This window comes from Malus sylvestris, chromosome 12 (genome assembly GCF_916048215.2).
Source record: "Malus sylvestris chromosome 12, drMalSylv7.2, whole genome shotgun sequence".
NCBI classification, from domain to species: domain Eukaryota; kingdom Viridiplantae; phylum Streptophyta; class Magnoliopsida; order Rosales; family Rosaceae; genus Malus; species Malus sylvestris.
In genome coordinates, this window is record NC_062271.1 from 29,276,974 (window position 1) to 29,301,467 (window position 24,494).

A 24,494-nucleotide genomic window follows, 5' to 3' on the forward strand; every position below is an offset into this window, starting at 1 on the left:
AGATTTAACAATTAAAAAAACTTAGATCGTATCGAATTCTCTAGACCACTGTAAAAAAATTCCCCGAATGCTTTGAGAGGATAATAATCATTGGCGCTTTGAAGGTGATTTGGTGCCAGAAGCCGTACCTTGTTCAATGTCGAATCCCTAGGTAATTTTTAAAGTTTGATATGCTGGTGGGGTTTATATTGCCTTTAAGCAAACATCATGTTGGAAAGAGAAATAAAGAAAAAGAAAATAGTTAACAGAAAGGATAATCATAAAACTAAAAGGTTACAAATTGTTATGCTCAAGTAATTTTTACACATTATTTTTAACTTTTTACACATCTTTTCATCATTGTTAACCATTGAAGCGAATATATCAAACGACATCAATTATCAGAATTAGACAAGCTAAAAAAATGCATTTTTATTATTCTCAATGAATAAATCAACACAACACCAATGATCAAAATTAGATAAAAGTGTGTAAAAAGCTAAAAAACAGGTGTGTTAAAGATTATGTTGACAATTAAAATAGTGTGTAGAGAACTTGGAAAAATGGTCATTCCCTGTCGAACATGCCTACCCACCCAACTCATTGCTTTGCAAATCAGCGAAGTTGTATGATCAGAGCTATTTTATTTGTGGAACCCTCCTATAAGTGGGTTGTTGTTGTATTTGCATGTACTATATCTCCCTTTGTAATTCAATAACATTTCGTAGTTTTCCCTAAGAAAATTTACGTATCCATTGTCTTTGGTTTTGGTCAATTTGCTTACATATTGTTTGTTTGGGTAGAGAGAAATGAAGTAAACCTCTAAAAGGATACATGCTCTCTTGTTGCTAATTACAAATGGTTCATTTTTTTTAAGTGTCTAATGAACTGGTGACATCACTAAAACTATGTCTTAATTGCAAAAGAAAATCTTTCGCCAAAAGTTGATGCCCCTAAAAAAATAGTGCTACAAAAGTTTTTGTTAACCAAGCTCAGGAAGCAAAAATGAAGAAAAGGAGCCAATTTTTTTAGTTTTTACAATTAAGCACGAGGTGGAAGTTTTAGCGTTGTTTAGTGTTGGTAGTTTTCATGCGAAAGAAAAGAGTGGGCAAGAGGGTGATAGTGAAAGAAAAAATAAGAGTTCGATGTTTGCTGTTTGAGCTTGGTAAATGACTTGTCTTGCAAATTTGCAATATTGTTGGGTTTCTCTTACTAAGGTGAGCGGTTCATGTAATGTCTTTCAAAAGTTATTATTTTGTGGTTTGGGTTGATAATTTTACTAACGCTCTACACCAACATATGTCTCTCACATGAGTGGGAATAAGATTGATTCCAAAGCATTTTCCTCCATGAAACATCCATGCTCATTTCCATTTTTGTTCAATTTTGCAAAACCATGTTAACTACTACAGAAGTGCGGTGGTATCCCAAGTCAATCACTCGTTGCCATCCGTTTGATATTTTCCACATGACAACGAACGGGCGACATCCTATGGATATAAGCTATATAATCTTCGGTTGGGCTCGCATATTTTGGATAGGCAGCCTTCGCTATGTTCTTCTCTTGTTTTTGTTGGGCTTTTGCCCTCACAACTCTTCCACAAAATGAACAAAGAACTGTTTGCAAATTATGTGAAGTATGGCATCCCTAATCCAAAGGTTTATCCCATTACTCACATTAGTCCGATGAAAACGCTCATACCTACCCTTCCCCATCTACTCAGGTCTTGATGCCGAGAGTAATGCTGAGAGACCATATTTTCGTACCACCTTTACAAACCACTTAATGTCGTAGTGATGCATACAAGTAACATAAAATTTATAAGATAAAATGACGGATTGAACTGATCAAGATAAGGTTGAAGAGTTGATAATATCACGATTTATAACATAGAAAGATATGAAAAGGTGCATCGCATTAGTCTTTCATTAGAATTACAACAACGAAATCCGCTTTTAACCTCTCTATCACTCACTCAACTCCTATGAGGAATACAGGGATGGATAAACAACCCAAAAATCATTCTACTTCTACTGTTACGAATCTATCATAGTCAATGCCAAGTTAAAGAGCCTATATGTAAAACCTACACATACTTGCCTCTGTATTTTGGCTTTGGTTCTTTACTGGTTTTGGCATCAGCAGCACCATTCACTTGAAGATCAGAAGGACTGAAAACTGCGGAATGAAGGTTTCCATCTTCCAACCACTTCAGATGGTTCTCCTTGAAGTCTTTGTGTTTTAATCTGGCTTCTTCTGCAATTTCTTCGGTGTATTGACTTGTCTTAACCATGGTCAGTAGTACTCTACTGTAACGTGAGCTCAGTATCTGCTCTGAAGTAGCAATCAGTTGGAAACACGGGTGCTCTGGGAAAGAGTTATTGACATTATCATCTTCTCTCACTACAGGGTAGAAGAACACAAGCCTCCCACCCATTACAAGCATCCTGCCGGCTAGGTCAAGCAAGTCGTGCACACACTCGACCAAACTGTAAGATGCAGTTGATGGTATGTGGTCTGTCCTCTTGTCATCAGGAACGGTGTAAGGGCCGACAACCCCTTTCATCAACTTCCGGCCACCAGATTTGCGTCCCCCAGCACGAACACCATAAGGAGGGTCACAAATTATGGCATCAAAGACCTACACAAGCAAAAATGACCAAACACAAAATTATCAATGCAAACTAGACAATTTACATTTTTCAACAGATAAAACAAAATGACTTAAAATGCAAAAAACAAATTACGAACAAATTACACTGTTTATGTAACAAATGATTGAAAGATAGGCAATCTTTCGTTGAATATCAACGATATCAAGATAACTAGGCCTTCTAGCTGGTGGATTTTATGCCCCTTCATAAAGGGAGAGGTATGGAACTTGATTCTTATTAGAGTAAGCGGTGAAACTCCAAGATTACGAAAAGCGACGAGATTAAGAAGCAGATAAGATATAAACAACAAGGACAGCCACAACATTGTCATGCTTTATGGCTCTGAGTGTTCAACTACTACATGTTCTTTTCAACCCTTTAATTTCAAAAACTACAATCGGAAAACTAATAGGCTACTCAAGTGCTCCGGAAGTAAAATAGTGGAAAAGTTTGCTTTCATCAGGTGGTTTAAGGCATGATGGTCTATATCACCCAACACTATGCCACAGTAAAAAATACAAAGAGAATCAGGTAGATTAGTAACCACCACTTGGGAAGAAAAAGAAAGCATATGCTACTTACAGAAGGCTTTTAAGGTTGTGAGTAGAAAATAAAATTAAAAAAACTAGTATTTACGTTGCAATGAGAACAAAAATATTATAAATATATACATGTGTGTGTATAGAAAGAGAGAAAGATACACATAAATATAATATGTAAAGAGAGAGAGGGAGAGTACCTCTTTCAATCCAGTACGCCAAGGAGGTAGATTGTTATCTGCCCTTAACAAAGCAATTGGCATTGGTAATCCGTACTGCAAAAAGGTATGAACTTAATGATTACAACCACTAGCACTCTTTTTCAAGAAAAAGAAATTTCAAAGTTTGTGGCACAGAACATGAATGATCTAATATAGTAAGTAGAAATCACTAATAGGTTTCCATATCACAAACTTTGCACAAAGAGAAGTCTTGGCATATTCATCATCATAAGCAAATCATGTGCTTGGTGATACCATAAACAACAGCTTTCGAACCAAAACTCAATCTCAAAAAGCATATTTACCTGCTTGAAATTACTCCAGACATTACAATCAGGGCCACGGCCATCTCGTACCACCCTGATATCAATATCTGCACCCTGAAAAAAAATTAATGTAGTCCATTTAGAGAGATAGTTAACTGCATACCTGACATAAATTTAAGTACCAATTGTGACAAAACTAAAACTCAGACAATGGAGAAAGAAGTGTAAACCATTGTCATGGCTCCAAAATGAGCAGCAGCTATAAGAATGCTCCCGGTGCCAACAAAAGGGTCGTATACAAGCTTCCCTGGCGTGACCAATGCTTGGTTGGCCATCAAGAAAGCAATTTCTGCATCCATGGCTGTTGGGCCAAGATAAGTACGGCTTTTCAACTGGTATGTTGGTAGAAGCTTTCGATCAGCACCACCAATTTCGCGACCGAAAAAGATTCTTCTTTGGACAATTGGCGGAAGACCATTGTTAACTCCATAATCATCAGTTTCCATAAGCCAGAACTTGTGCTCTGGACTTTTCAAATTAACTCGACCCTGCAACATATTGATCAGTGGCAAACATCACCATTACTTACAATGAAGGATAATTCGAAATCACTGGAGCTAAAATGCGGATACTTCAAGTGCATATCTTGCAAAACTTCCATCTCAATCGAGTAATGCAAAATCAATCCTAAACTGAAAACCCAAATGCATAAGTTACAGTAACAAATTCACCTTGAAAGGGATGTAGCTAAGTCCATGAATCCGTTGTGTTTGCTCCTGGAGGCTGATGACCTTACCAAATGTGTCAACATTAATCTTGAAAGTACTATCAGGCTCTAGGTACGGCAACTTCCGCTCATCCGGATAACTTCTAATAGCCTCTTCCAGCTCCTCATAGCTACCCCCTTCTCCCCAAAGCTCATACATTCCCTTCACAAGTATACCTACCACATAACAAATGAAAAAACACAACTTTACCACAACGAACTTTCTCGAAAACCAACAAATCCAATACTAATAGTAATTTCTACTCAACAAGATCAATAAAGCTTTAACGTTTCTTCAGCATTGCTTTCTATTTGAGGAGATTACATCAAATCGAAAAACAAAAGTTTACCACCACGGTTTTCTCAAAAATGGAGTAATCCAAAGCTAATTTTTACGACAAGATCAATAAAGTTTCAAACTTTCTTCAGCATTGCTTTCGATTCGAGCAGATTAACAAGACAAGTTTACAGCAATGATCATTCTCGAAAACTGACAAATCTAATCCTAATTTGAAATTTCCACTCAATCAAATTAATAAAGTTTCAACATTTCTTCAAAATTGCTTTCGATTCGGGCAAATTATGCAGAAAAGAGAACTGGGAAGTGAAGGAAAGCAATACTTACTTCGATTGGCGACGTTCCTGGCGACGTCTTCGGAAGGGAGGTCGACGAAATGGAAAGGGGAATCCGGGTGGTGGTGGAGCGGCAGCCGCCATTTCAAACGCTGCGTTTTGTACTGATCTTCTTCGTCGTTGGCGAATAGTTGGGCTAAAGATTCCACCTCGGCTTTCCGGTAGTCTAACAGTCGGTGGTAGAACATGCACAGATACCACATCTTCTTCTTCTTCTTCTCTGCGTTTCGATTTTTGATGGCGACTCGCAGAAGCAAAAGAGGGGAAAAACCCTAAACCCTTTTGCTGGATCAAGCATGTGGCCGGTGTATCTTGGGATTTTTCACTCAAAAGTGAAAATTATATATATATTTTTTATATAGTAAGTTAATATTATGATTCTTAATATTACATAATAATGATATTTTTCTTATTTGTAAATTAAGAGGTTTAAATTCGAATCTCGTAAATGATAATTTTGAATTAATATAAAATAAAAACAATATTGACCAAATAAATTATTTTATTGCTCGAATGATCAGTTTTCAATATATTATCAATAATTTAATTATTAATGTTGTCGATATATGGCTGTTATGTTCTTATTTTTAATTCTAATCATTTTAACAATTAAGATTTTATTTTCTTGAAGGATCACTAATTACATTTCAAATTTTAATTAAATAGCAAGTAGTTTGTAATTCAATTGGATAAAAATATTCGTCCATGTACTCGAGATGCTGCGTTGGAAACCTATAGTTTAAATGAGTTTAGTATAGATTACTTTATTTTATTTATTTTTTGAACAAATGATATTATCTACATTAAGAGGAGGATGTGGACTTAGCGTCACAATGAGTTAGCAATAATATTGTTCAAACTCACATTTGACGAAAATCGAACCTAAAACTTTTAATTTTCAAGTAAAGAAGAATATTATTAGACCATAAGAATTAAGCGGCTAGTTTACCATTTGTTAAAACAGAAAAAAAAATAGCTAAAGAAAAAGCAAGTTTTATCATGTTTATGAAAAAAGAGAAAATAATGTGCTTGGTAAGGGAATAAATATCTCACGGTAGTGGCCACGTGGCCCAATCAGAGTCCGGAATCCAAAAGAAAACCCTACAACCCGTTGACTCGACCCGGTTCCCATCCATACATCCACAAGCTCTCTCTCTTTAGGTTTTGTGTTCAAAGCCGAAAGCCAAAACCCTCTCTCTCTCTCTCTCTCTCTCTCTCTCTCTCTGCGCGTTTGAGATCTAAAGACTAAAACCCTAGCCTCTCTTCGCTGGTATGTAAATTCAACTTCTTCCACGCTTATTGTTTGTTGGTTCCTATTTTGGTATTCTTGCATTCAATTACAGATTTGGGGCAGATTCGTTGAATTTCTATGAGTTTAATTTTCCGAAATTTTTGCTGTTTTGTGTGGTTAATTTGTTTATTAGGTCTCGATTATTTAATAAATCATGGGATTTGGATAATTTCAAGTTATATGCTTGTGTTTGTGTGCTCGCATGGAGTTGTAGGATACATATGACCAAAACCCTAATTGGGTTTTTGAATTGATTCAGACTCTGTCTATCTATATGAATAAGAACATCTTGAATCTGATAGGTTTATGGGATATGAAAGGTTTTTCTCACTGAGCAGATTTTGTATTGGTTGTGGCAAATTCAGGCTTGAAAGCTTGTACTTTGTTGTATCTTGTGTTGGAGTCGGGGATTTTATTCTGCTTCGATGGGGATTTTGTTAATATTCTCTGGATTTTGCAATATTGGGGGAAAATCATGTTTGTTTGTTGAATGGGTTATCTTGATTCCATTTGTTTTGCTTCCATGATTGATGCCTGTTGTTGCAAAATTTCAGTTTAGAAGATGTCAGAAGAGCTGGAGTATCGATGCTTCATCGGTGGCCTTGCATGGTCAACATCTGATAGAAGTCTAAGAGAAGCATTTGAAAAGTTTGGAAAGCTTGTTGAAGCTAAGGTAATCCTTTATTATTGTTTCCCTTTAATGTTTGGGGATACAGTTTAGATAGGATATATTTGATTTCAATCAAGCATTTGTTTGTAACTATCTTCTTTCTGTTGATTAGTGCATCTGGTTTTGATGTCCTATAAATAGGGAAAATATGATTTTGATTTGGTTTGATTGAAAAATTAGGTGCTAATTGTTTGTGCTTTATCCAATATGATTTTGTTTGACATTCATAATACTCTTCTATGGAACTTTTGCGGTGGCAATTATTTTCCTCAAATAGGTGGTGGTTGATAAGTTTTCTGGACGCTCGCGTGGATTTGGGTTTGTCACCTTTGATGATAAAAAAGCAATGGAAGAGGCCATTGAGGAAATGAATGGATTGGATTTGGATGGACGAACCATCACTGTTGATAAGGCTCAGCCTCACCAAGGTGGTGGAGGTAGAGATTTTGACAGTGACCGTGGTCGTGACCGCGGTCGTGATCGTGATCGTGGTCGCGACTTTGGTGGTGGAGGTGGACGTGGAGGTGGAGGAGACTGCTTTAAGTGTGGCAAGCCAGGACATTTTGCCAGAGAGTGTCCAAGTGAAGGTTCAAGAGGAGGGGGTGGCAGGTATGGTGGTAGGGATGATAGGTATGGTAGCAGCGGCGGCGGCGGCGGTGGTAGCGGTCGTTATGGACCTGAGCGAAATGGAGACCGACCATCTAGTGGGCGCAGCAGGGATTCTGGTAGTCGTGCAGGTTCTGGAAGTGATCGATACAGTCGTGACCGCTCTGGGCCATATGAACGTCGGAGTACAGGAGGCTTCCGTTCAGGATAGAATAATTGCTTCTGATAGTGGTACGTAAAACTCACGTTTGTTTAATGATTTTTATGCTTTTCACAATTAGTATTGTACTGAAGGTAATTTTGTTGATGTGCTAATTGCAGCTTAGGAACCTGAGGAGCTGCTCGGCTGACTGTCACTGTCTGCAATGCTTTGAAGTTTTTGTTGCTGGATGTGTTCTCTGATGATTTTCTGGGTGGATTAATTTAGTTGGACCAGTATTTTGAAGTGCGGATCTTTGAAGTGTATCACCTGTTTTTTGTTGCTAAATGCTCGACCGAATGTTTGATCCGGTGGAATTTTATGCTTGCTTGCAAATGATATTTCAATTTGGCCTTATACTCTATGAATTCCATTACGACTGGTGGTTGTCTGTGACTTTCATGCATCGGTGACTGCAAATGCTATGATTGCTGTCTGTTCCTGTTGACTGTTTTGCTTGGGCACTTGAATTATTGGAAGGTCATTTGGTTCCTGTTGACTGTTTTGCATTGGCAATTGCGATATTGGAAGGTCATTTGATGTGTGGTATGTCCGGGGATAGTTTGTGAGGGGTCCGCTATTGGGAGTTTGCTTCTTGTTACTTGGAAGTAGAAGTGGTCCTATAAGTAGAATGTCCTTTTGGCTGCCCTGTTTTCGGTATCTTTACTAGTAAATGGGAGTGAACCGGGTAAATTTTCTCTTGTAAGTTACTTTGACGCATGATATCTCTTACTTTGCCATTCCTGCTATATTAATGTTTTTAACCTTTTGGCAGGATCTGGTCTTTTCGATCCATGATATGGGTTTCTGTGTTACTAATTGGACATGATAGTTTTTACCTAAATTTTTTGAAAGTCTTTTCCGGCCAGAACAAGCCATCTGCAATTTAACACAACGTAAAAGTCCCACATCTTATACAGAGCACACTGGTGTGAGAGTTCCTTCTGGCAGGATCTGTTCTTTTTCGATACATGATTGGGAGAGTTCCTTTCTTGATGAGTTGAATAACTGCTCGGTTGTTTTGTTCTCCGGGTCTCCGTATCACATTGCACTTGGTTGGAATTGCCTTGTTTTTCTGTTCCTGCCCGTGGTTTGTTTGCCGAGACGAGGTTCTTATGCTTCTTTCTTTTGTTCACTTGTAGCTTTGAATTTGGTTTTATTTTTGGAGAATCTAGTTTTTGGTCATATGATTTCCTGCTCAAAAAGCTGCTCTGTTTCTTTTCTGGTTAACTTTGAACCCATTATTGTTCCATTTCTGCCGTGGAATGCTGTCTGCATAATTATGATTATTACTTTTAATGAAGTTTATGGCTTTTTTATCGATTTTCTTTACTTTCGTGTTCCGAGTCTTGCATGTAGGCAGTCCATATTTGATTGAGAATGAGATGGTGCTTTAGGATTTTGTTAAGAGTCCTTTTTCGAAATAGTGGAGAAAGACTTGCATGTCCCGAGGTCTCGTTGGTGAGGTCTCGAGGTCTCGTTAGTGTCCTGTTTCGAAATTAATAATTTTGCTCCAAAATTGAAACAAAATTCTAGTCCGACAAAATTTGCTTAGTCAAATTGATGCATAGGCACCTTACCAGGCCAAAGTAGCCCCAGTACAAGGCTTGGCCAGCGTGGCCTATCCACTGATCCACGGATCCGGACCGGTAGGATCCGGGTTGTTGAAATTTGATCCAACGGTTACAAATAGGGGGTTTTCTTTAAAAGTTATAATAACTGTAGCCGTTGAATTAAATTTTAACGGTCCGAATTCCGAACTAGGTGGATTAGGTGGAAAAATGATCCCGTGGAACTCGCTTAACATTTAAAATCCGTGTCTCTGGCCCTTCCAGCAATAAAACCGAAAAAGTATTTTCCCCTGATTCCCTTTCTTCATATCCTCCAACAGAATCTGATTCCATACGTCAACAGGCCCTGGCAAGCACCAATAGAGAGAATTATTCTGCACCCTCTCTGGAACCCCATCAACAAATGGAACCTTATTTATGTAAGGCCCCTCATCAAGGACAATCAAGTCACATCCAATTTAGTCACATCCATTGCCTCCACCCTAAACCCCACAAACTTCTCACCAGTAACTCTAGCAGCCTCCACTTCTTCCGCTTCTTCCACCTATATTTCTTATTTATGTTCTGTTTTAATTAGAGGGTTAAACTGATCATTTCATAGGGTTTTGGTTGACAATAAGTGTTTTATTAATTAGTAGAGATAATATACATATTTGCAGGATTTTGCCGCTCAGCTGCTGGGCGCGCATGCATAATACTTATATATCAACCGATCAATATGAGTACTATCATGGTTTTGTCAAAATAGAATTTAGTGGGCTGGAGGCATAAATAGAAAGTTTTGCGCCAAGCAGCATATGTAATGCTTATCCATCAATTGGTCAATAGGAGTACTATCAGTTTGTCAAAATAGGATTCGGTGGACCGAAGACATAGATAGAAAGTTTTTTGCGCATTGCAATATGCTTAATGCTTATCCACCAACCGATCAATATGAGCACTATCACGATTTTGTCAAAACAAAAGTCAGTGGATTGGAGACATAAATAGAAAGTTGTTTGCGCCAAGCACCATGCGTAATGCTTATTCATCAACGATCAATAAGAGAATTGTCACGAGTTTGTCATAATGGGATCCAGTCAACTGGAGACATAACTAGAAAGTTGTTTGCACCTAGTAACATGCATAATGCTTACCATCAATAAGAGTACTTCATGAGTTCCATAAACCGATCAATATGGCCTCGTTTGTTCGACTTGAATGTTAATATGGGAATAGTAACTGAATTCAATTCCTTAATTATTCTTGAATGTATTGGTTGTGTTATTTCCATTTCAAATGTTTGGTTAAATTAAGGAACTATGATAAGGAAATCCTCCAATCATTCTGCACCCTCTCTGGGAACCCCAACAGCAAATGGAAACTTATTCGCAACCAAGGACAATTTAGTCACAACCAATGCCTCCACCCTAAACCCTACAAACTTCTCACCGATAACCCAGCAGCCTCCACTTCTTCCACCTCCAGCTGCCCCATCTCAGCATCCATTCCTCAAGTTGCTTCTCCCTCCCCCTCCTTGTGGGTTTTGGTCTTAGAACATGTCCCAATCTTGTCCCACAACTCCCCCTCGGAATGCTCAGGCGAAAACGATGTCAGGACCACATCATAGAATCAATCTCAGTGGGTTAACAAACTTGACATCTTCTTTTGCATCTTAGCATCTTATACGCCACATGCAACATGAATTTGAGCCATTGGATTATTATATAATTGACATGCCACATGTAACATCAATTGATTTAGGTTGAATGCTTATAGGAGGATAGGTTTCAACTTTAATTCCATGAAAGCATGACGAGTTTTATTAGTGACCAGAAAATACATATTTCTAGGATTTTGCCGGTTCAGCTGCTTGCCGCGCATGCATAATGCTTGTCTATCAATCTTTATTTATTTATAACAAAAAAGTAAAAATCTATCGATCAATTATACTATCATGAATTTGTCAAAACATGATTAAGTGGACTGAAAACATAAATAGAAATTTGTTTAAGTCAAACAACATTCGTAATGTTTATCCGTCAACCGATCAATATGAGTACTCTCATGAGTTTGTCAAAACAGAATCTAGTGAACTAGATACATAAAGAAAGTTGTTTGCGCCTAACAGGATGCATAATGCTTGTCTATAAACTAATCAATAAGAGTACTATCATGAGTTTGTCAAAACAAAATTTGATGGATTGGATAAAAAGTTATTTGTTACTACCAGCATGCGTAATGCTTATCCACCAACCGATCAACATACACATTATCTTGAGAAGTGTTAGGTTTCACTGCTTTTGCATTCCCACACTCTTCTGTAATACGAATAGCATCTGTGCATGTGATGTATGAGTGATGTGGAGAAGAGGGGTTGGTGATCACTTGATGAGTATTATAAACGAAAAGTATTTACAAATTTTTCTCCTACAATAGTGGCGCTAAATTAGTGAGAGCATGCAATCCTCTCCCTCGTATATGGGGCTTGATGGGTACTATATGACTGGAGGGTTAGTGCAAGTTATCTGCTCATAAGCACTTTTCCTAGATTTTTTATTTTTTAAATCATGTTGAAGATTTTATTAAACTTCGAATTGGTATGTAGTTTTCCAAAGAACTTTTAACATTTCTCGTCAAAGTAGACAGAAGCACTTATCGTTGCCGAAAACTGCTTACCTTTCAAGAAACAATCACAAATAAGTCGTTAACCTTAATTACACTATGATTTTACATGTCTGCCTCTATGCAAATGGTGTTGGCAACAGCTGCAAAACCACCACTAGCAATACCAGCAACTTCAACAAGAACAGAAATTAAACACAACGACAACAACAAACATGTAATTTATCACACCTGCATACCACTAGACCCAATTAACTTGGTGAGTGCAAAAGTTATAGTCATTGCCATCCATCCTCCAACAAGTACTCTTGCACAAGACTTCACCACCGATGACCCCCCCAGCCTCGCTGCTACCCCTCCAAACACAACCAGCGCAACGCTCACCAAAGCCGCCACTACGGCCAGCCTCACCTTATGCTCACTTATAAATGCAGCTCCCAACAGAGGCACCACCGCGCCGATCGAAAACGCAATGGCTGACGCCAAGGCGGCTTGCGCAGGATTCGGCAGCATCTTCTTCTTTGCCTCCTCTACATTTTCTGTCCTACCATTTGTTTTCATCTCTCTCTTCATTTGAGATATCTCTATGTCGTACTGAGTGTACACGGAGACAAACTCTCCTATTGCCATACTACACGCCCCGGCCACGAGACCTGCAAACCCGGCTATTAGCATGGTCTTCACATCTTGTTTCACAGCTCCCACGCCCATCATGAGCGATGCAACAGAAACCAGCCCGTCATTGGCTCCCAACACGGTGGCGCGAAGCCACTGTGTCCTCTGGGAGTAATCGAAGGTGTCATCTTCGTCACCTCCGGGGATTGGAGATTGTCTTGGTTGATCAGTCATATTTCCATGAACTGGAATTTCTATGTGGTTAGGTAAAGTTTGGTCACGTTGGGAAGCCATGTATGAAGCTTTCAAGTGTGATTTGGTATGAAAAGGAAGGAAGAGAGATTAGGATATTGATTGCTTGTGGAGGACACACGCCCTCATTAGGGTATTTATAGAGAGCTAGGGTTTTATGATTTTTATCTATTCTGGTTAGTGCACATGTTGATGGACCATTGGAGCTTAGTGGTGATAAGGAGGGAGACGCTACATGTGGAAGGCACTCTCCATAAGAGTTACTTAATCAAGAAGTAGAAGTGGTCCTATAAGTAGAATGTCCTTTTGGCTGCCCTGTTTTCGGTATCTTTACTAGTAAATGGGAGTGAACCGGCTAAATTTTCTCTTGTAAGTTACTTTGACGCATGATATCTCTTACTTTGCCATTCCTGCTATATTAATGTTATTAACCTTTTGGCAGGATCTGGTCTTTTCGATCCATGATATGGGTTTCTGTGTTACTAATTGGACATGATAGTTTTTACCTAAATTTTTTCCAAGTTTTTTCGGCCAGAACAAGCCATCTGCAATTTAACTCAACATAAAAGTCCCACATCTTATACAGAGCACACTGGTGTGAGAGTTCCTTCTGGCAGGATCTGCTCTTTTTCGATACATGATTGGGAGAGTTCCTTTCTTGATGAGTTGAATAACCGCTTGACTGTTTTGTTCTCTGGATCTCCGTATCACATTGCACTTGGTTGGAATTGCCTTGTTTTTCTGTTCCTGCCCGTGGTTTGTTTGCTGAGACGAGGTATGCTTCTTTCTTTAGTTCAGTTGTAGCTTTGAAGTAGGTTTTATTTTTGGAGAATCTAGTTTTTGGTTATATGATTTCCTGTTCAAAGCTGCTCTGTTTCTTTTCTGGTTAACTTTGAACCCATTATTGTTCCATTTCTGCCATGGAATGCTGTCTGCATAATTATGATTATTACTTTTCATGAAGTTTATGGCTTTTTTTATCGATTTTCTTTACTTTCGTGTTCGAGTCTTGTATGTAGGCAGTCCATAATTGATTGAGAATGAGATGGTGCTTTCGGATTTTGTTAGTGTCCTGTTTCGAAATAGTGGAATATGACTACTCGTTCTCTTGCAGGAGAAAGACTTGCATGTCTCGAGGTCTCGTTGGTGAGGTGTGTGCCCCATTGTTCCTTTACCACACATCGTGGTGTTGGGCATGCTGTAAGAACAAGTGATTTACAATCTGGTGTATGCAAGTTTCTCTTCTCTAGTAAAATTACTCTAATCACAAACCCGTAGTTAGTCATGTAGGTGAATGGTAAGAGCATATCTAACGGGAGCCTAAGGACAATCAAGTCACATCCAATTTAGTTACATCCATTGCCTCCACCCTAAACCCCACAAACTTCTCACCAGTAACTCTAGCAGCCTCCACTTTTCCACCTCTATAGCTGCCCCATATTAGCATCCATTCCCTAATGTCTCGTTTGGTAGGCTGAATGAGATTGAGTCTTAGGAATATGATTGGATTGATAGGGACATGTAAGACATTACTCGTAACTCATGCATCATAAAAGATTAGATAACATGCTTTATTGTGGATTCATAACCCATCATATCAGTTATGTCCTTTTTACATTTTTACATAGCAAATAAAAAACTAGACTCAAATCAATTTTAATTGGTCACAATCTATCCCAACCAGCCCATCAAACAGCAGTGCTTCTTCCTCTAACTCCTTGTAGGCTTTGGTCTTAGAACATGCCCCAATCTTGTCCCACACCCCTCCGAATGCGCAGGTGAAAAACGATGTCAGAACCACGTTAGAGAATCCAATCTCAGTGGGTTAGGAAACTTTCACTCTCTGTTACATCTTATCTGCCACATGCAACATTGATTTGAACCATTGGATTAGAATATAATTGATAAGCAACATGCAACACCAACTGGTTTCGGTTGAATGCTTATATGTAGATAGGTTTCAACTTTCTTTCCATGAAAGCATGCGGAGTTCTATTAGCTCCTATAATATACATATTTGCGGTATTTTGCCGCTCAGCTGCTGGTTGCGCATGCGTAATACCTATACATCAACCGATCAATAGGAGTACTTTCATGGTTTTGTCAAAACAGAATTCGGTGGGCTGGAGGGATAAATAGAAAGTTGTTTGCGCCAAGCAACATGCGTAATGCTTATCCATCAATCGGTCAATAGGAGTATTATCATGAGTTTGTCAAAATAGGATTCGGTGGACCGAAGACATAAATAGAAAGTGTTTTTGCGCATTGCAGTATGCTTAATGCTTATACACCAACCGATCAATATGAGCACTATCACAATTTTGTCAAAACAAAAGTCAGAGGGTTGGAGACATAAATAGAAAGTTGTTTGCGCCAAGCAGCATGTGTAATGCTTATTCATCAACGATCAATAAGAGAATTGTCACGAGTTTGTCAATAGGATCCAGTCAACTGAAGACAAATAGATAATTGTTTGCGTCTAGTAACATGCATAATGCTTATCGCCAATAAGAGTACATGAGTTCCATCAACCGATCAATATGGCCTCGTTTGTTCGACTTGAATGTTAATATGGGAATAGTAACTGAATTCAATTCCTTAATTATTCTTGAATGTATTGGTTGTGTTATTTCCATTTCAAATGTTCGGTTAAATTAAGGAATCATGATAAGGAAATCCTCCAATCATTCTGCACCGTCTCTGGAACCCCAACAGCAAATGGAAACTTATTTACAACCAAGGACAATTTTGTCACAACCAATGCCTCCACCCTAAACCCTACAAACTTCTCACCGATAACCCAGCAGCCTCCACTTCTTCCACCTCCAGTTGCCCCATCTCAGCATACATTCCTCAAGTTGCTTCTCCCTCTTCCTCCTTGTGGGGTTTGGTCTTAGAACATGTCCCAATCTTGTCCCACAACCCCCTCGGAATGCGCAGGCGAAAACGATGTCAGGACCACATCATAGAATCAATCTCAGTGGGTTAACAAACTTGGCATCTTCTTTTGCATCTTATTATCTTATATGCCACATGCAACATAAATTTGAGCCATTGGATTATTATATAATTGACATGCCACATGTAACATCAATTGATTTAGGTTGAATGCTTATACGAGGATAGGTTTCAACTTTAATTCCATGAAAGCATGACGAGTTTTATTAGCAACCAGAAAATATATATTTCCAGGATTTTGCCGCTCAGCTGTTGACCGTGCATGCATAATGCTTATCTATCAATCTTTTTTCTTTTCTTTTTTTAACAAAAAAATAAAAACTATCAATCAATTATACTATCATGAGTTTGTCAAAACATGATTCAGTGGACTGAAAACATAAATAGAAAGTTGTTTAAGCCCAACAACATTCATAATGTTTATCTGTTAACCGATCAATATGAGTACCCTCATGAGTTTGTCAAAACAAAATCTAGTGGACTAGAGACATAAAGAAAGTTGTTTGCGTCTAGTAGGATGCATAATGCTTGTCCATAAACTAATCAATAAGAGTACTATCATGAGTTTGTCAAAACAAAATTCAGTGGACTGGATAAAAAGTTATTTGTTACCTACCAGCATGCGTAATGCTTATCCACCAACCGATCAATATACACATTATCTTGAGAAGTGTTAGGTTTTACTGCTTTTGCATTCCCACACTGTTCTGTAATACGAATAGCATCTGAAAAGTGCATGAGGGGTTTCGAAAGTGCAAATATTGCACGTACGTACGCCACCTCTGTATGTCTGTTGGAAGCTAACCAGCTCCTGGAGTCGGGGAGTCGAAGGCAGCAAGATACTCCCGAGCAAAAGGATGTCATCTGCATCGAAGAAGAAGAAAGAAAATGAAGGGTTCTAGTCTCCAACGGCTAGTTTTGTTTTTAAATGTTTGTGTAAGTGTGTGAGTGACAAGTGTACACTCCAGATTAAATCATTTAACCCCAAAATGAAGGGTTAGGATGTAATCTGGAGTAGTAAGGCTTAATGGTTGTTAAAGCCTCTTGTCAATCACCTTTTGTAGAAGTATGGGTGATGGAAATGCACCATACTCTTGTGTAAAAATCACTCTACTTATTCAATTAAGTCTGCTGCATTATTTGCATAGCAGAAACCAATCTCCAAGTTGCTTCTTTTTCAATTTCTCTACTATCCTACCCAAGAAACCGATTCAAACACTCAATCAAAAACACAAAATAAACAAACTTTATCATGGCCTCAGAGCTTTGTTATTGATCTTACAACTTTCGGGGCGTAATCTGTGCAAGATAAGATCTTTGGGAGCACCAACGTAGTGTCTTCTATAACAATAATCAACAAACAATTCTGGAAATGAAAGGATCCAGCAGTAGCAGTGAGCTAAAAGCTCCAGTCTTTGATGGGGAGAATTATGATTTTTGGAGAATAAGAATGACAACCATTTTCAAATCCTATGATCTATGGGATATGGTTCAACATGGGTATGAACTACCTGAGATGGAGATCGATGCTCTAGAGGAGGATCTCACAGAAACACAACTCAAAACACTGAAGCAGAATCGGATGGAGGATGCTAGAGCACTTGGAATCATTCAAGGAGCTGTCTCAGACACCATTTTTCCGAGGATAGCAAATGAAGAGACTGCAAAGGGAGCTTGGGAAGTTTTACAGCAAGAATACAGAGGAGACACCAAAGTTAGAAAGGTAAAACTTCAGTCCCTTAGAAGAGATTTTGAGTATACAAGAATGAGGGAAAATGAGCTGTTAAAAGACTACTTCACTAGGCTGTTTGATGTTGTAAACAAGATGAAAACATATGGTGAGGAACTGCCTAATGAAAGAATTGTCCAAAAACTGTTGATTAGTTTGACTAAACCCTATGATTCAATAGTGAGTGTCATAGAAGAAACCAAAGACACTGAAACTCTCAGTGTACAAGAGGTGATGGCATCCTTAAGAGCTTTTGATCAAAGGCTCGAGAGGCATGCTGACTCTGCACCTGAGAAAGCCTTTCAAATACTCAATGTTGGATCTAGTAGTCAAGCCAGTGCAAGCAATCAGAAACCACAGTGGAAGGGCAAAAGCAAGAAATGGGAAGGAAAAGGGTATCACAACTCAAGACCTAACCAAGGCAGCAACACCAATGTAGGTCCAAGAACCAAGCAACAATGTAAGCACTGTGATAAATTCCACCTTGGAGAGTGTTGGTTCAAGGACAAGCCTAGATGCCATAAATGCAACAGGTTTGGGCACATTATGAAGGACTGCAGATCAAAGAATGTGCAACAAGTAAACTGTGCAAATCAAGTGGAAGAAGAAGCAAATGTGTTCTGTGCTTTCAATGCAAAAATGGAGAGAAACAATGAAGTGTGGTACATTGACAGTGGCTGCAGCAACCACATGACTGCACATGAGTCTTTACTTATTGACATCGACACAAACTTCACTGGAAAAGTGAAAATGGGTGATGGAAACATTGTCAAAGCCACTGGAAGAGGAACTCTGGTTATCAACACCAAGAAAGGAAGAAGATGTATAAGGGAGGTGATGCTAGTGCCTGGATTGGATGAGAATCTACTTAGTGTGGGTCAAATGATGGAGCATGGCTATTTCCTACTCTTTGGGGGAACTGTGGTTGAGATCTATGATGACAGATCCCTATCAAACTTGGTGACCAAAGTGGAAGTGAAAAACAGAAGCTTTCCACTTGTACTGAAGTACTTAGAAGAAGTGGCAAAGAAAGCAAGTGTGACAAGTTCTATGAAACTATGGCACAAGAGACTTGGTCATTTAAACATGACAAGCTTACAAAATCTGCAAAAGGATGAAATGGTGCAAGGTATACCAAAAATGGATCAATGCAATGAAATCTGTGAAGGGTGTGTGTTTGGCAAGCATCACAGAGATTCATTTGAAGCTGGAAAGGCTTGGAGGGCAACAAAGCCACTCGAATTGATTCACTCAGATGTGTGTGGACCAATGAGAACAACAACAATCAGTGGAAACAGGTATTTCCTAACCTTCATTGATGATTATTCACGGATGTGTTGGGTGTATTTCATGAGGTTCAAGTCTGAGGTATTCACAATATTCAAGAAGTTTAAGGTAATGGTGGAATTGCAAAGTGGATACCAAATCAAAAGACTAAGAAGTGATAGGGGTGGTGAGTACACCTCACATGAGTTCAATGTATTATGTGAAGATGTAGGGTTGGAGAAGCAACTCACTGTGGCATATTCACCACAACAGAATGAGATTGCAGAAAGGAAGAATAGGACTATAGTCGAAATGGCTAAGTCTATGATGCATGAGAAGAACATGCCTTATAAATTTTGGGGTGAAGCTGTGAACACCTCAGTGTATCTATTGAATAGGTGTCCTACTAAGACATTGGAGAAGAAGACTCCATTTGAAGTGTTCAGTGGAAGGAAGCCTTCTGTGAAGCATCTGAGAGTGTTTGGCTCAGTATGCTACAATCTCATCCCTCATCAACTAAGGCACAAGTTGGAGAAATCAAGTAACAAGGGTGTTTTTGTAGGCTATGGTACCAGTGAGAAAGGATACAGAGTTTATAATGTATTGACTCAAAAGATAATCCTATCAAGGGATGTTATCTTTGATGAAGACTCAATGTGGAACTGGGATACAATGGTAGAGGAAAAGGACAGTGTCTCTCTACAAATTGACCTAAACAAAAGGCAAACAAGGGAGCCTATAGAGACCTCAGTTCAAGAAGAAGTCACAGATAATGGTGACATACAAGGGACCCCACAGCAAGCTACTATGAGTCCACAATCAAGTCAATCACAGACAACAACTCCTAGTTCAACTCCAGTAAGATTGAGAAATCTGGATGAGATTTATGCTACATGTAATTACTGTGTAGTAGAACCAGAAACGTATGAAGAAGCTGAGAAAGACAAAGCTTGGAAGAAAGCAATGAAGGAAGAGCTTGAAATGATAGAAAAGAATGACATTTGGGAACTTGTAAATCGACCAAGTGAGAAGCCTGTGATTTGTGTAAAATGGGTGTACAAAGTGAAGCTAAATCTAGATGGTTCTGTGCAAAAGAACAAGGCCAGGTTAGTGGCCAAAGGTTACTCACAGAAACCTGGTGTAGACTTCAATGAAACCTTTGCTCCAGTAGCAAGGTTAGACACCATAAGGACCTTGATAGCACTAGCAGCCAAGAAGGGTTGGAAGCTGCATCAATTGGATGTTAAATCTGCATTTCTAAATGGAGTGCTAGAGGAGGAAGTGTTTGTGGAACAACCTCAAGGGTTCACAAATCAAGAGTTTCCAGAAAAAAGTGTACAAGTTAAGGAAGGCTATTTATGGCCTAAAACAAGCTCCAAGAGCTTGGTACAGTGAGATTGATTCATATTTCATTGAGAAAGGATTTCAGAAAAGTCCTAGTGAAGCTACACTCTACACCAAGACAGAAAGCAACAACAAGACACTCATTGTCTCAATCTATGTGGATGATGTTGTCTACACTGGAAATGATGCTGCAATGATGGAAGAGTTCAAGGAAGAAATGATGAAGAGGTACGAGATGACTGACCTAGGCCTCTTGCATCATTTTCTTGGCATTGGGGTAATTCAAAAAGCAAGTAGCATCTTTATTCATCAAAAGAAGTATGCTGAAACTTTGCTTGAAAAGTTTGGTTTGAAGGGTTGCAAACCAGTTTCTACACCCTTAATTGCAAATGAGAAGCTCAAGAAGGAGGATGGAAGTGAACCTGCAGATGCTAGTCTCTATAAAAGCATTGTTGGCAGTCTATTGTATCTAACTGCAACAAGGCCGGATCTAATGTTCTCAGCAAGCCTACTTTCTAGGTTTATGCAGAATCCTAGCAAGATACATATGGGCACAGCTAAGAGAGTGCTAAGATATGTACAAGGAACTCTTGATTATGGGATCAAATATGAGATGGGAAAGTCATCTATTCTAATTGGATTCTGTGACAGTGACTGGGGTGGCAGTGAGGATGATAGTAGAAGCACATCGGGCTATGCTTTCACTTTCGGATCAGGGGTATTCTCATGGGCCTCTGTGAAGCAACAAAGTGTTGCACTGTCCACAGCCGAGGCAGAGTATGTGAGTGCATCAGAAGCTACATCTCAAGCTATTTGGCTAAGGTTTATACTTAAAGATTTTGGCGAATTGCAAGTTGAAGCCACACCACTTCTGTGTGACAACACCTCTGCAATTGCCATGACTAAAAACCCAGTGTTTCATCAGAGAACAAAACACATCAAGAGAAGATATCATTTCATCAGAGAAGCATTGCAAGACAACACAATCAAGCTAATCTATTGCAGCACAGAAGATCAGATCGCAGACATATTCACAAAAGCACTACCGAAGGAGAGATTCAATTACCTGAGGGGTTTGCTCGGATTGACTCCCAGAAGCAGTTTAGAAGGGAGTGTTGGAAGCTAACCAGCTCCTGGAGTCGGGGAGTCGAAGGCAGCAAGATACTCCCGAGCAAAAGGATGTCATCTGCATCGAAGAAGAAGAAAGAAAATGAAGGGTTCTAGTCTCCAACGGCTAGTTTTGTTTTTAAATGTTTGTGTAAGTGTGTGAGTGACAAGTGTACACTCCAGATTAAATCATTTAACCCCAAAATGAAGGGTTAGGATGTAATCTGGAGTAGTAAGGCTTAATGGTTGTTAAAGCCTCTTGTCAATCACCTTTTGTAGAAGTATGGGTGATGGAAATGCACCATACTCTTGTGTAAAAATCACTCTACTTATTCAATTAAGTCTGCTGCATTATTTGCATAGCAGAAACCAATCTCCAAGTTGCTTCTTTTTCAATTTCTCTACTATCCTACCCAAGAAACCGATTCAAACACTCAATCAAAAACACAAAATAAACAAACTTTATCAATGTCCAGCAAACGGAACTTTTGAAAAACTTTTAAAATCTTCAGTGTTCATTGCGTGCACGATCATGAGATGGCTAGGTTTCTGCAAATGAACATTCATGAGTCAACAACTAACTGTTTGCTAGCAAGGAAAGAACTTACATAGCCCCAAGTGTATACTCTCTTGTAGCTGTACAAAATCACGTGATCTGGTCATGTGATTATATGTTATGTGGAGAAGAGGGGTTGGTGATCACTTGATGAGTATTATAAACAACAAGTGGATGCAAGTTTCTCTCCTACAAGAGTGGCGCTAAATTAGTGAGAGCATGCAAGCCTCTCCCTCATATAGGGCTTGATGGGTACTATATGACTGGAGGGTTAGTGTAAGTTTGTCTGCTCATAAGGGCTTTTCATAGAATTTTTTTTTTTTTTAAATCATGTTGAAGATTTTATTAACCTTCGAAGTGGTATGTAGTTTTCCCAAAAACTTTTGGTCTATTACCTCGAAGAACTTATAACATTTCTCGTCAAAGTAATGAGAAACACTTATCGTTGCCGAAAACTGCTTACCATTCTAGAAACAATCACAAATAAGTCTTTAACCACAACCAATAAATAGTTGCATAGCAACGTTATATGATAAACACAACTTAATTACACTATGATTTTACATGTCTGCCTCTATGCAAATGGTGTTGGCAACAGCTGCAAAACCACCACTAGCAATACCAGCAACGTCAACAAGAACAGAAATTAAACATAATGACAACAACAAACATGTAATTTATCACATCTGCAAACCACTAGACCCAATTAATTTGGTGAGTGCAAAAGTTATAGTCATAGCCATCCATCCTCCAACAAGTACTCTTGCACAAGATTTCACCACCGATGACCCCCCCAGCCTCGCTCCTACCCCTCCAAACACAACCAGCGCAACGCTCACCAAAGCCGCCACTACGGCCAGCCTCATCTTATGCTCACTTATAAATGAAGCTCCCAACAGAGGCACCACCGCGCCTATCGAAAACGCAATGGCTGACGCCAAGGCGGCATGCGCAGGATTCGGCAGCATCTTCTTCTTTGCCTCCTCTACATTTTCTGTCCTACCATTTTCTTTCATCTCTCTCTTCATTTGAGATATCTCTATGTCGTACTGAGTGTACACAGAGACAAACTCTCCTATTGCCATACTACACGCCCCGGCCACGAGTCCCGCAAAACCGGCTATCAGCATGGTCTTCACATCTTGTTTCACAGCACCCACGCCCATCATGAGCGATGCAACAGAAACCAGCCCATCATTGGCTCCCAACACAGCCGCGCGAAGCCACTGTGTCCTCTGGGAGTAATCAAAGGTGTCATCTTCGTCGCCTTCTGGGATTGGAGATTGTCTTGGTTGATCAGTCACATTTCCATAAACTGCAATTTCTATGTGGTTAGTTGAAGTTTGGTCACGTTGGGAAGCCATGTCTGAAGTTTTGAAGTGTAGGATTTGGTATGAAAGGGAAAGAAGAGAGATTAGGATATTGATTGCTTGTGGAGGACACACGCCCTCATTAGGGTATTTATAGAGGTAGGGTTTTATGATTTTTATCTATTGTGGTTAGGGCACATGTTGATGGACCATTGGAACTTAGTGGTGATAAGGAGGGAGACACTACATGTGGAAGGCACTCTCCATAAGAGTTACTTAATCAAGATTAATGGCTGATCAAAATAGGCTTTGTATATTGGAGTCATTACCAACTGCAAATGACAGTCTTCAGAGACATAAAATGTCATTATCCACCGCAAATGACAGTCTTCAGAGACATAAAATGAAAAGTTTTTTGTCAAAGTATACTGATGCACCACTAATCAATATCGTTACAATACTCAACTTAAATAATTAAATTGCAATATGACTAATGTGGAGTTTTACCATAAAAAACCTCAACATAATTAGTAATAGAACCATTTAGTATAAAAGAGTGATTAAACTTCATAAGGTTTTCGATGTGAGACATACTTCAACACATATGTCAAGTTTTGATTTGTCTAAGAGAATGAATAATCTCTTATGTGTAAATAGCGTAAGTTTTTTTTATTAAATATGTCGTTTTTTTAAGTTTTGGGCTCATTACTTCTATCTTGAGTGCATCTTAACTAGAGATTTTAGTATGTCAAGAACATGGTCTGATATACTCAGTGTAATAATACAATTGGTTATAAACTTAAAAAAAAAAACAATTTAACCGATTATATTATTACATTTGTTGTACTGAGCTATTCCCAGCACACTAAATTTTTTTTCCTTGTTAACCGTGGTGGCGTTTGTGTGCGTGCAACTTCTTATTCAAATCCACATGGTGTATGTAGTGGGGAAGTGCTACCATTGTTCAAATACCTAATAAGTGTTAATTATGTGAAGTGCGCATTCCACACAAATGCCACCAGCAAATTACCAATAAAACAATACAGATTGACCGAAAGCAAAATCTATCTTTTGGAGATTTTGGTAGGAAATATCATTAAACAATTGAGTGGAGGGTGCATTCCACACGAAAGCTTGTGGGTATTGATTATTCCGGATTTCATTGTTCGGAGTTCAATGATCAGGTAATTCGGAGCATTCAATTTGAATCTGATAGTTCTCATTAACTTATTCTGCTGATTCATCTTACACAAATTAAAGGCTCCAATTCTCTTTCATACAAACCAAAGTCCGAATTTTCTGATATTTAGGCACACTAGGATCCGTAGAGAATCCAAATTCCAAAAAAAAGGGTACA

The 24,494-nt window shown here is 38.9% G+C and overlaps 4 protein-coding genes across 4 annotated transcripts; 1 reads left to right on the top strand and 3 right to left on the bottom strand.

Moving 5' to 3' along the window:
• Positions 1-1,846: 1,846 nt before the first annotated feature.
• LOC126594293 (uncharacterized) lies at positions 1,847-5,388 on the bottom strand. The gene is made up of 6 exons (XM_050260538.1): positions 5,052-5,388; positions 4,392-4,603; positions 3,891-4,208; positions 3,700-3,774; positions 3,374-3,448; positions 1,847-2,621 (listed from the first exon to the last, which is right to left on the bottom strand). Exons 1-6 carry the CDS (start codon positions 5,260-5,262, stop codon positions 2,067-2,069), a joined length of 1,446 nt encoding a protein of 481 aa, XP_050116495.1. The 5' UTR covers positions 5,263-5,388; the 3' UTR covers positions 1,847-2,066.
• Positions 5,389-6,171: 783 nt separating this feature from the next.
• On the top strand, positions 6,172-8,182 carry LOC126593369 (glycine-rich RNA-binding protein RZ1A-like). Its single transcript, XM_050259414.1, has 4 exons — positions 6,172-6,329; positions 6,905-7,023; positions 7,298-7,857; positions 7,948-8,182. The coding sequence occupies exons 2-3, from the start codon at positions 6,913-6,915 to the stop codon at positions 7,835-7,837; spliced, it is 651 nt and encodes a 216-aa protein (XP_050115371.1). The 5' UTR covers positions 6,172-6,329; positions 6,905-6,912; the 3' UTR covers positions 7,838-7,857; positions 7,948-8,182.
• A 3,873-nt stretch (positions 8,183-12,055) lies between these two features.
• On the bottom strand, positions 12,056-13,117 carry LOC126593368 (vacuolar iron transporter homolog 4-like). The gene has a single exon (XM_050259413.1). The coding sequence runs from the start codon at positions 12,907-12,909 to the stop codon at positions 12,226-12,228; it is 684 nt and encodes a 227-aa protein (XP_050115370.1). The 5' UTR covers positions 12,910-13,117; the 3' UTR covers positions 12,056-12,225.
• Positions 13,118-22,311: 9,194 nt separating this feature from the next.
• Positions 22,312-23,241, bottom strand: LOC126593892 (vacuolar iron transporter homolog 4-like). The gene has a single exon (XM_050260053.1). It carries the CDS (start codon positions 23,189-23,191, stop codon positions 22,508-22,510), a length of 684 nt encoding a protein of 227 aa, XP_050116010.1. The 5' UTR covers positions 23,192-23,241; the 3' UTR covers positions 22,312-22,507.
• Positions 23,242-24,494: the final 1,253 nt, after the last annotated feature.